At 40.8% G+C, this 12,178-nt stretch overlaps 1 protein-coding gene across 1 annotated transcript in view; it reads left to right on the forward strand.

Moving 5' to 3' along the window:
* Positions 1-12,178, forward strand: part of WDFY1 (WD repeat and FYVE domain containing 1) — a 45,371-nt gene that overhangs the window by 26,549 nt on the left and 6,644 nt on the right. Inside the window, exons 7-11 of the mRNA XM_073359932.1 lie at positions 2,951-3,077; positions 5,049-5,154; positions 8,286-8,387; positions 9,574-9,704; positions 10,520-10,628. Of these exons, the coding sequence (XP_073216033.1) occupies positions 2,951-3,077; positions 5,049-5,154; positions 8,286-8,387; positions 9,574-9,704; positions 10,520-10,628 (575 nt within the window). The remainder of the gene's footprint in view (positions 1-2,950; positions 3,078-5,048; positions 5,155-8,285; positions 8,388-9,573; positions 9,705-10,519; positions 10,629-12,178) is intronic.

Here is a 12,178-nt window from a genome sequence, read left to right on the forward strand (position 1 = left end):
CCATGAAGTGAAACAATACAAAGATATCTTTGATAAACTTTGGTGGAGGAGTCAAAACAGAAAACGGGGAAGTTCCCCTCCCCCCACCCCCCATATTTAGGACAGAATAATAGCAATTGGGTTGTGCTTGCTGGAACAGTGTGAAAATAAGATAATTATTTTACAGAATTCTTTGCCTGGGCTTTCCTTATATTGATCTCAAGCTAAATAAGTGACATTTGAATTAACACTGCTACTTAATGAGTGTAGTGTGAATTAGTCTATTGTATTCTGTTGATCTAATACTTAGAATTCAGTGAGCTATAAAATATTAAATCAAAGCAGATTTTTCAAGTGTCCTTTTTCATGTAGCTTTGTATGTCATATAAACAGATGACTTGGTGCCACACTGAATTGTTCTTACCGCTCATGTTCCCTCCGTGGGTCTGCTATTGCTGAGGTCTTGTCAACTTGAGTTTCAACAGTTTAATTACATTGGTTTAAAAATCATCCCTTTTAATTAAACTGGTCAAAGCCCAGATGGGACTCTTTTTTTGGTTCAAGAGTGGTTTATTTCAGCTTACCATAATGGAAAGAAAACTGGCTTAAACCAAAATAAGTGTCCACACAGCCTTTTGTATTGATTTAAAACAACACCTTTAGTTAAACTGGTACAACTTGTGTGGACAAGGCCTGAGAACTTTCACAAAATGCTTATATTTAATAATGAATCTTGTTGCTCTGTAAGACGGGGTCCCATGTCCAGGAGACCTCAAAGGTGGCTGCTTTAACTAAGCTTTGTTTCTTTATCCTCATTTCCTCCTTACAACTCTTTGGCAATTCACTACAATTGAATAGCAGATATGCACCAAAACAGCATGTTGGCTTTCAAAGTGGTCTGTCTGGGAATGAGTACTTATTACTTTTCTTAATATCCATGAAAATGTTTCCAAAGGGATCCTGGTTTAAAAATAAATAAATCCTGTTCAGCCCTGCAGCAACCAAACAAATCTTATTGCTATTAATTATAAAAGCCAGAAAGGAGAGGCTTGATTTGAGGCTGTAATTAATTAAAACAAGATGAATATCAATTGAGCTAGTGACCGAAAAGATGCCACTTGAACTATGGAAAGATGCTCTATAAAAGTACACATTCCTAAAGGAAGGAATAGAATATTGCATCCAGTAACTTGATGATGTAAAGCAGTCCTTATTGATCTTTCAGAAAGTCCAGTTTTGTTGAAGGTTTAAAACAGGGATGGACAAACTTTTTGGCCCGAGGGCCACATCTGAGTATGGATATTGTATGGCAGGCCATGAATGCTGACTAAATTGGGAGCTGGTGTGCAGGACTGGGTAAGGGCTATGGCTGTAGGTACGGGCTCTGGGTTAGGGCCAGAAATGAGGAGTTCAGGGTGCGGGAGGGAGCTCTGGACTGCGGCAGGTGATTGTGGTTTGGGGGGTGGGGGGAAGTGAGGGCTCCGGCTGTGGGCTGCAGTCTCTGGGGATGAGGGATTTCGGGTTCAAGAGGGTGCTCCGGGCTGGGACCGAGGGGTTTGGAGGGTGGGAGGGGGATTGAGGTTGGGGTGGGGGGTTGAGGTCCTGGAGGAGGTCAGGAGGTGCAGGTTCCAGGCGGCACTTACCAGAAGCAACAGCATGTTCTCCTCCGGTTCCTACATGGAGGCATGGCCAGGCAGCTCTGCATGCTGCCCCATCCGCAGGCACCACGTCTGCAGCTCCCATTGGCTGTGGTTCCCGGCCAATGGGAGCTGCAGAGCCAGTGCTTGGGGAGGGAGAAGCATGCGGAGCCCCCTGGCTGCCCTACGTGTAGGAGCTGGAGGGTGAACACTGCTTCCGGGAGCTGCATGGAGCAGGGCTAGCTCCCGACCCTGCTCCCTGGCTGGAGCTCGAAGGTTTGATGGGCTGGATGCAGCCCACGAGCTGTAGTTTTCCCACCGCTGGTTTAATATGTGTCACCCGCTGAATAGTGTCATTCTACTCCTTTCATTTTTTTGGATGAGACGGTGGTGGCCTAATGTAGTACCATGCATTTTGTGTTCAGTAATTACAAAGCCAGTGTGTTAAACTGAAGGGCTCTTTAATAAGGAGTATAAAACACATACAAGAATATCTTTGTAAAAAACAATGGAGCACATACATTTTGCCCTGCAATATGTCTGTCCTGTGACTGATAGTTTCTCACTGCCATTAAAATATTTGGAATAAACTGTCAGAGCACAACTGTATTCAGAGCTAATTATGTAAGAGGTCAGTGTATGATGACTGAGATCATTTGTATTCCTCTCAACTGCCAGTTTTATGCATTATTGTCTTGTTAAAGTATTGGTGTTATGAACGAATTGCTGCCTGCTCTATTCAGTTGTCACAGTGGCTATGTTCACCTTACAAAGAGCCCAGTAAGAATGGCATTAAACACAATTTGTTAGGCTGCTGATGCATATACTTGAGAAAGCTGTTAACCTAATTCATAGCTCATCTGTCATTGTTAGAAAACCCAACTCATTGCTTAGCATCTTATCTTGTTCTTTATTAGATGTTAGTATTTAAATTTCTTTCAAACAAAAATGGCTTTATGTGAAAACCTGAACTTTCCTATGCTCAAATAAATTGGTTAGTCTCTAAGGTGCCACAAGTACTCCTTTTCTTTTTGCGAATACAGACTAACACGGCTGTTACTCTGAAACCTTTCATGAACAATGAGCATTTTAGAAATATGCATTAGTTCTACCAAACCAAATTATCCCATTGCTCACCATCCTTTGTCTTTTGAAGTTTGATTGTCCAACTAATGATAGTTCAGTGACTTTAAACTGTTAGGCTGCGAGTTTCTTTACTAACTCTCACCTTTGATCTAACAGAAGCATGAATGAAGAGCTGTGAATGAGCTCCAAAGCTTATCTCTCCTAGTCCAATAAAAGAGATTACTTCACCCAATTTTTTTTTTTTAAAGGAAGTGTTGCTTCCCTGTGGTGGGATCCTGTTCAACGGCTACTCTTCTCTGGAGCATCCGATCACAGCATTATCCTGTGGGATATTGGTGGAAGGAAAGGCCGAACACTGTTGCTTCAGGGCCATCAGTATGTAGCAGTGACTTCCTGTTTTATTTTTTTCCAAATACTTAACTAGTTTGTGGGGTTGTAGAAAGACTAAATGTGACAAGCTCCCAAGTATTGTGAATAATAACTAGACAAGATAGCATATTTCAGGGCATTCTCTTAAGACAGTGATGCATGGGAACTGTGGGGAACAAATGTCAGAGCAGCATTACTGTCATAAGGGGCCTTTTTGTTCTCTTGGCTATGACTTAAATGTGGGAAGTAATGAGATCAGAGAATAAATATAGTTCACAGAATAAAGAGATGGGTGAAAATACTATGACTACCCTTGTTTGCAGTGTTGTAGCTGTGTTCCATCTAATATTGTAAGGTTTTGCTGCATGGAGGTCAAATCCCACTGCTATAATGTACCCTTCATTAAGATGCTTGTGCAGGAAGGGGGTGGAAATGTATAATGACATCCGCATAGTAGCGTGTGTATATATAGAATCCTTTGTTCTATTGCTGCTTCTTCATCTTAGACACTAGTCATGAAATCACAGAATTATTTTACTGGCATAGTTAGTATTTTTAAAGTACCTATGCTGACTTCTCACAAGTGCACATGAATTCCCACTCTTCTGTGCATTGACATGCAACTGTTCATTTTTACATATTGGCTACAATAGTGTAATTTGACACCTACGTGACTGGAAGACCTTCCACTGCTTCTTTCACTCCTCCTCCATGTATCCTGTTGGGAAGATTGTGTGTATCAGCTATTAGTTTTTTCCTGTCTAATCTCACACTGGACAGAAGGTGGCGGAATTTTTACAAAGTGTGGGAAATATCATTCCATTTCAAAAGCAGTCTTTTTTTCTTTCTGAACTAAAAACTGAATTTTCACTGTTTTGCAAGCTGTGACTAAAAGTGAGGAGATCCACAACAGATTTCCGTTCTGGACAGCTATATCAAAAACAGATTCTTGTTTTTCTGTAAGTCAGTTTTCTTCCTTGAAGAAAGTCAATATTCACACAGCGAGTGAACACCATACTTAAAGGAAACAGGAACTTGTGGGGGGAAAGAGATTAAGAAATTGAATCACAATAACTAGGCTTGACAGGATTAGATTTTTATTGGTAAACGTCAGTAAACGCCAATTTCCACTACATGCGCGCAAACAAGGAAAAAATACTTCCATCAATAATAATCAAAACTTACAGGGAAGCAGCATTTTTTGTACTTTGTCTGAAAACTATTTAGTTTGATTTAAAGATATTTATCTCATTTATTTGACGTGATTTTGACAATTTGTTTTAACTGTTAAAAGTTTATAACTTTTTGAATCCACATCTACTGTTGTTAATTTATTCTAACCACCCTGTGGTCTGACTCCTCCATAATTTCCTGCAACTAAAAAAACTTAAATAGATGAAAATAAATATCAATCTTTTAAATTGAATTCTGCCAACCCTAACAACTCATACATCAGCAAAAAGGTTTCCAGTAGAATCTTTAAGGACATAATTCCTTGATGGCTATTTTCTCACAATTGTCTCCTGATAATTTGGTGTTCTGTTGCGTTCCAAGTGTGGATGAAGAAGGGGCGTATTTGCAGTTCTGCTCAGTTCAGACACCTGTCACCTGAGATGCATTCCGTTTGTTAGGCTTCACTAGCAAAACACTGACATGATGCTGTATCTTCAGCTTACAGGTCAAACGAGCTGCTTCCTATGCTAACACTTTGTTCTATCGCAGCTACTTCAGTGCTGAAATCACACTTGGCAATGAGGGTACCAAGTCCAGCTTCTAAACTTTGATTCTCCGTTTCAAGCACTTTAGGTTACTACTTAGTGGTCTTGCTTTAAAATAGTTCTACGGCTGACAGTGCCTGGTTACTGACATTGTTTTCAGCTTTCCAGGTGACTCTTAAAAATTCAAACCCAGACCTGTTAGGGATGTTGCTTTTGCTTAATTGTTTGGAAGAATTAATAGTGGCCACTTCATTTCCAGTGACAAGGTGCAGGCCATTTGTTACATCCAGCTCACGCGGCAACTGATCTCATGTTCAGCTGATGGAGGAATTGCTGTTTGGAATATGGATATCAGCAGAGAAGAGGTAAGCACATGTGCTAGATCAGAGGATCTGGTACTACCGCTTTGTGAACTCTGCAATGGCTATGCTTTCCAGCTTATTCTGTCATCCTAGATCAGGGCACCCCAAATTAACCAAGCATTGGTAACTGTCCAGGAATCGGCGTTCAGTGCCTCAGCTTCCATGAAAAGTATCAGATTACCATAAAGATAAAGGCAGTGACAAAGTCCACGAAGACCCTTGAGATTTGTTCAGTGCAAGTCTGGCCATGTGGACAAAGGTGAAGCTTTGCATGTTGAAACCTCAACTCCCCCAGACCACACTTCCATATTAAAGACAAGGATGGACCACATAATAGATCTCTGCCATGCTTGACCTAAAGGTACAGCCTCTTCACATCTGTTCTCGTTAATATAATTGGAAAGAATCCTGTAGGGTACTACAGGAGGCAACTCCCTAATGCAGACTGTATTGAATTCCCTGTAGGATTATGCAGACTTGACAAAATATTTGCTTTGAGTTATCTCAGTAAAATGGTATTGTAGTTTAGCCCTTCCCCTCTCTCCTCAAAAAGGATATTAAAAGTATAGAAGTCATTCACGGAGTAGCCAGATTTTAAAGAGCCCTTGATCACTAAATAAAAGTGACATAAAATGAAGTATTGTTTATGCATGGCTTGAGACCTGTTCTGTGTTACATGTTCCTTAGTGTATTGTGAAATAAAGTGCTATAGAAAAATCTGTGTAGCCTGTGAAGATGTAGTTTCTTGCCACCAGTACACTAATGCTGTCAGGCCAACCAAAAATGGCTTGGTGATAGACTGCTCTTACTGCTTTTTCTCAGTTCTGTCTCTGCACACCCTGTTTTTCTTTGTAAGGGATCTTCAAAGCCACAAGCACTGTTGTCTTCATTATACATATTGTGGTACCACCTAGGAGCCCATGTTGGACCAGAACCCCATGGTGCTAGGTGCTGTGCAAAGGGAACAAATAAGAGACTGCTGCTGAGTGCTAAACAAAGGGCTTGCCTACACCATGTGATGTAGTCTGACATCAGCATGCATGAGAGCACTTCTAAGGTCCACACAAGCCAGTTAGGTCACGGCATGCTGGTGCACAGTAGAATCTACACCTCCAGCTGGTGTGCACTAACGCACAGCATAGACAAACCCATAGATTCCTTTTTCTCCTCCAGAATCTGTTAACTAGTTTAGGATTGGTGTAGGGCCATGTCTACACTACCACTTTTCTCAGTATAATTTTTCACTCATGGGTGTGGGGGGAAAAAAAACCACACACCGAGCGATATAAGTTACATTGACAAAAGAACACTGTTCACACTGGCGATGTTGGCGGAAGAGCTTCTCCTGCCAACATAGCTACAGCTGCTTGTAGAGGTGGGGTTTTTTATGTCAGTGGGAGAGCTCTCTTGCATTGGCATCGAGCGGATATATGAGCGATCTTACAGCGGCGCAGCTGCATCGGTACAGCTGTGCCACTGTAAGCTCGCTAGTGTAGACATAGGCGTAGTCATTACGTGGTGCTGTAATAGAGCTGAATACACTGCCTTTGAAAATTCCTCTAGAGCAGTGAGGAGATGATTTTTATGGAGCTTGTTTTTTTGTTTACCAAGTTAAAGAACAAAGTATGGACTAGACAAAATCTTCATGCACTAGAGCTTTTTAGACCCTTGTTGGCAGCATGGTGAGGAAATTCCCAAAACTAGCAGCATAGATTTTTAGTGGGAGTTTGGATTAAACTTTGGTAGTTTTTAATAATGTATTATCCGTTGGTTTGTACTGTACTTCTGTAATGGCTTATCTATTTTCTGCCATTAAATGGAGATTGAGAAATGAGAAACAGAAGCCACTGAACCAATAGTGGGAACCCAAATGGGCAGGAGATGAAAACAATGGCCCCTGAAACTGTCATCACATCATTATTGAAATGGAGACAGTCTTTCATTTTCAATATTCACTCACTCTTAATTGACTTGTTGTCCATCAAGAATTTGCTACTCTTTTACTGATGCATCTATTTTAGGAAGGTCCACCAATGTGATGGAAAAAGGAATGTTAATGGATGTCACTTACTGTGTAGTCTATTGAGAGAGAGCATTATGGAATGTGGAGAGACTGAATCAGCAGTCAGTGTGGGTAGTCATGGTTATTCTGAAATTTGAGATGGGAAGTGATTCATCACAGAACAATAATATGCCCAAGAGAATAGAAAAAGAGACAAGTGCAATACTGCAGTGGTGTGAAATTTAAGGGCGTTAAACTAACCTTGAAATAGCTTTCAGGGTATATGGTCCTTATCAGATGCATGGGAATATTTACCCAACACATAAGGAGGTGCCCTAGAACTATTCTGTATCATCCCACAAAAGTACCTTACTAAAAAGTGCAAGTATTAACTTCAGAGTTATGCTTTGAATACTCTGCTATAGCACACTAATATCTGAGAATGTTAGTACTACTTAGCATATCTATATCTCGCATCATCCAGAGAGCCCAATATAGTCAAGCATTATTTCCGGATAAGGAAGCAGAGGCATGTGTATACTTAGAGTGAGGGCAAAGGGTTGGGGGTTGCAGCTGATAAGTTTTCTTAATTGCTTCAAATGCTACAGCCCCAGGAAAAGGACATGATGAGAATGACAGCTTCTGAGGGAGTAATTGATTCACTGTAGAGTTTCTGTATCTTAGATTACTTTGTAGCCATTCTGAATCGTCCTGGCAGCAAGACCCGGGGGTCTACAACCCCAGCAGCAATCCAGTAATTCAGATGCATCTTAGCAGGTTTTCTCATTAGGGCAGGAACAAGAAATGCTGTGGGGTAAAAACTGTGAGAGAAGAGCATAAAGATCTTTGTAACAGATAACTATAATTATGACTGCCTTCTGCACACAGTTCAGCACTGAATTCTCAAGTTGCTTTTAGAGTGTGGCCAACTTTCGCACTGAATGTGAAGCAATTCAGATTTTCTTGTGTATTGTTTGTAATGTCCATAGCTGATAGAGGGGGCTTCTCTTGAAATGTATTTAAATTTCACTATATATCTTCATTTGAAAACAAAAATGAAAACCCGAGCTGTTCATAACCTTGCTGATTTTGAACATGTGCTAAGAGTATTTATTTCTCCCTCCCCCACTAGGCTCCTCAGTGGTTAGAAAGTGATTCTTGTCAGAAATGTGAACAGCCTTTCTTCTGGAATATAAAGCAGATGTGGGACACAAAGACACTAGGGTTGAGACAGGTGAGGATGTGGTTGTAAATCATTCATGGTGCTGTTCATTGTGTAAAGAATTTGGTGTCAGTGGTGTTCTAGCTTTATACCTGACTTGCTGTTCAGCACTTCTAAACTTCATCTCCAATCCGTTTTTGAAAAGGAAAAAATGAGTAGAAAGACATACTATAAAGCAGCAGAGGTCATTGGCGTCTGCGTTGCCAGCAAAGTGTTGTGAATCAGGAAATTTCAACTTGGTGCTGAGAAGTTACCAAGTACAGTGGAAAAAAAGCATTAAATTGGGTTGTCCTGTGTGGGAATAATGGGGCTTAAAAAAAGTAAAACCTGTTTTGCGCACAAGTGTGCATGTAAGAAAGAGCTACAGTTAGTAAATACTGAATGCACAAAATGGCCTACAATCTTATACTGGCAAATTACTACCAAAATGTCAGCCTTAAATTGAGCACCTTACGGTGTGCTGAAGCACTAATGGCCTTGCCCTCCTTCAGTTACGCCAGAGTGTGAATCTCTTGTAAATGTTGAAAGGAACTTTCACCTCCTGAATGTTCCAGGAGAAATCCACTCATGCTCATGCCCCTCTTCCCTCTCCCCTCTTCCCCCCCCCCCCCCCAACCCTTGATGATAGTGAAGGCAAGAGTGTAAAGAACATCTTTCATTTTGTAAGGCACTTTCCCTCAGATCCCTTGGAGAAAAGGGATGTAGAGCAGGGGATCTCAAACTGGGGGTTGAGATGGTAATTACATGTAATTACCATCTCAAACTGGGGGTCACGAGGTAATTACATGGCGGGGGGTGGGGTTGTGATCTGTCAGCCTCCACCCCAAACCCTGCTTTGCCTCGAGCATTTATAATGATGTTAAATTAAAAAAAACAAAAACACTTTTTTGTATGTTTATGGGGAGGGGGGTCACACTTAGAGGGTTGCTGTGTGAAAGGATTCACCAGTACAAAAGTATGAGAACCACTGTGTAGAGTATATGGGTAAAATCCTGTCTCTATTGGAAGTCAGTGGCAAAATTCCCTGGGGCTGGCATATAACCCAGGGATTCTTGGTCCTTGGTTACAACTGGTTTTGAAAGGTAACTATCATAGGATGTTACATAATTTCTTTGGTCATCCCTCCTGATGATTTGGGAGTTCTCAAGTAGCGCTTCGTGTCCTGAAATGTCCATCTTATTTTAATTCTTCTTTGAAGCATCACTGCAGAAAATGTGGTCAAGCAGTGTGTGGCAAGTGCAGCACTAAGCGGTCCAGCTACCCAATCATGGGCTTTGAGTTCCAGGTCCGTGTCTGTGACTCTTGCTTTGAGTCAATCAAAGATGAAGAGTGAGTATGCTTAAAGATCTGATGTTGTTCCATTACTGACTTTATACACTAAAGGCTGAAACTTTTGGAGGAACCTAACTGGTAGCTTTTAAGTTCTCTGGTTACAATTCTGGCAGCTCTGGCTCCATCTGTTTGTAATCAGCCTTTTTATTAAATGTCAGAAACTACATACCATGTTTATAATCAATATGTAAATAAGGAACTCTTACTTATGTATCCGATACCTTCAAGTTCTAATGTGCAGCCTTCTCACAGGAAAGAATATACATAAGTTACCAGCGTGGAAATATTATTGACCTCTGTCTTTCACAAGGCAGCAAACATTGATGCCTCACAGTCAGGTTAACTTGCTTGTATTACATTGGTGGTTCTTTTGGGGCTTCTTTGCACACATTTTGAAGGGGAGGGGGGTGAGGAGAAGAGGGGCAGCAGCCACTTGCTTAATCTAGTAGCCAATACAGCTGGAAGAAAAGTTGAGAAGCTTGTTGGAAAGTAGACTTTACAGCTGTTAAATGTTAGAAGTAAAGAACTGTATTCTCTACCATGTTCCTGTTTTCCTTTGTGTTGTGTTTTGAGGGACTTCCAAATATCAAGTGGGAGCCCAGGTAAGCATGTGTCACTCCTATAATTCAGTGTACTCTGGGCAGAGCTTACTGATTATTTCATTGTCATGTAGGTAGGCGATGTTGTCAGGTCTGACTTATTAGCTTTTCAGAAATTTCCCTGTAAATGCTTTATTTTGTATTGCTGCAATGACGCCATCCAGTTTTAATGTCTAATAGATGGTTTTTATTTAAGCTGTTTTCTTTTACTAGTCGTACTTCCCTGGCAACCTTTCATGAAGGAAAACACAACATTTCCCACATGTCTATGGACATTTCTAGGGGACTAATGGTGACCTGTGGAAGTGATCGGATTGTGAAGGTAGGATTTCTCTTCTCTGCAGGTTATATAACTTGCTTTTTTACTTTGGGTTTTACAATATTAAATAGCTTATGCATCAGTTAAGGTGACACTTCCTTTTGCCTTTCCTAATGGTTGCAAACACTTAATCAAGCTGGCAGTTTGATGCTTTGTGAACAGGAAGAGTTAAGCTTGAGTCAAAAACTTAGCAGTACTTGATTATTGTAGTGAAGGACAAAGACTTTCTAATAATCGATTCCACTACTACTGTCATTCAGCCTCTATATGGTGAATATGCCGGAAATCCCCATGAATTAAAAGGACTGTATAGTTTGAGTAACAGTGTCTGTAAAGCACCATACATTAAGGAGATATTTGGTCCCTGCTCCCAAGGAATCTGAAATCAAAGGGTTCTGTGGTGCAAAACAATCCTATTGAAGCTCAATGGGGAACTACTCAGGTCGCTGAGGTTTGAAGGACTTTCCCTAAATTATATGATAGTTCGTTTGTGTTACACATGGTCCAAGTATGAAGTTTCTACAGGTAACTGGGCTCTTCACAAACCCCAAGAGGGATGGATGTGCCTTATTCAGAGTTCCCTATAATCGGTGACCTCCTAGAGATCATCCAGTCTCTTAGTGAAACTGTTTTCAGACGCGTACTAATCTGATTAAGATATTAAATTAACTGCCATTTAGAGTCTGAGGCTTCCAAATGAGAAACTTAATCTGAGCTATCTCTTGCTGATAGCGTACATTCAGCAAAGGGGTTTGTCAGCACATGCCCAAGGACTTGCATTTTAAAATGCTTTGTCTTAATACCCCTTGTGTCACTCCATTTGAGATGACTGTAGAGGAAATTAAATGTCTGGATGCTGTTTTGGGATTTAACTGTGGAACAGTGATTGCTTCAGGCTCACAAATATCAGATACTCTATTTGAGAAGTAAAGATTGTATTTCAGCACTGCATCTTGAGGAATCTCTGTGTACAATTGCCATGATGCAAACATTATATTAGTGTTGCCTGTTTGGTATTCCATCTTCCATCTGACACTACCAACTTCCTACTGTCTGATACCTATCTTCATTTCCCCCTGTTCTCATGTCTCACTATGCTTTGTCTCCTCACTACTGTGGCTGGCTGGGCAGATGAGAGAGGATCTTGACAGTGCCAGTATGTTTGCCTAGTGCCTGCAGGTGTATCCTGGAGTGTTGGAAAGCCTGGAACGCTTCTGTAACACACATTAGAGAAAGCAAGTGGAATGCCATAAGCAGCAATTCAGAGCACTGCTCATATAACCCTTGGGCAACATGCCCTATTTTTGGCTCTAATGCAGTGATACTCAATTTCCTTAAGTCATAAAATCTTTTGATAATATGCTATACTGTGGTTATACTTCCTGCAAATACTAGTAATGAAACAGCCCAGTAACTTTTATACTCTTTCATAAGCCTGTGTGTAGGGAAAAACAGTTTTGGCTTTGGAAACCCTCTTCATTTAATGTTCTGTAGCTCTGTAACAATGTGCTGTGCAAGCTAGAATCCTTTCTTCAAACATAGTTTGGCTATGT

This window comes from Lepidochelys kempii, chromosome 9, assembly GCF_965140265.1.
Source record: "Lepidochelys kempii isolate rLepKem1 chromosome 9, rLepKem1.hap2, whole genome shotgun sequence".
Lineage (NCBI taxonomy): Eukaryota > Metazoa > Chordata > Testudines > Cheloniidae > Lepidochelys > Lepidochelys kempii.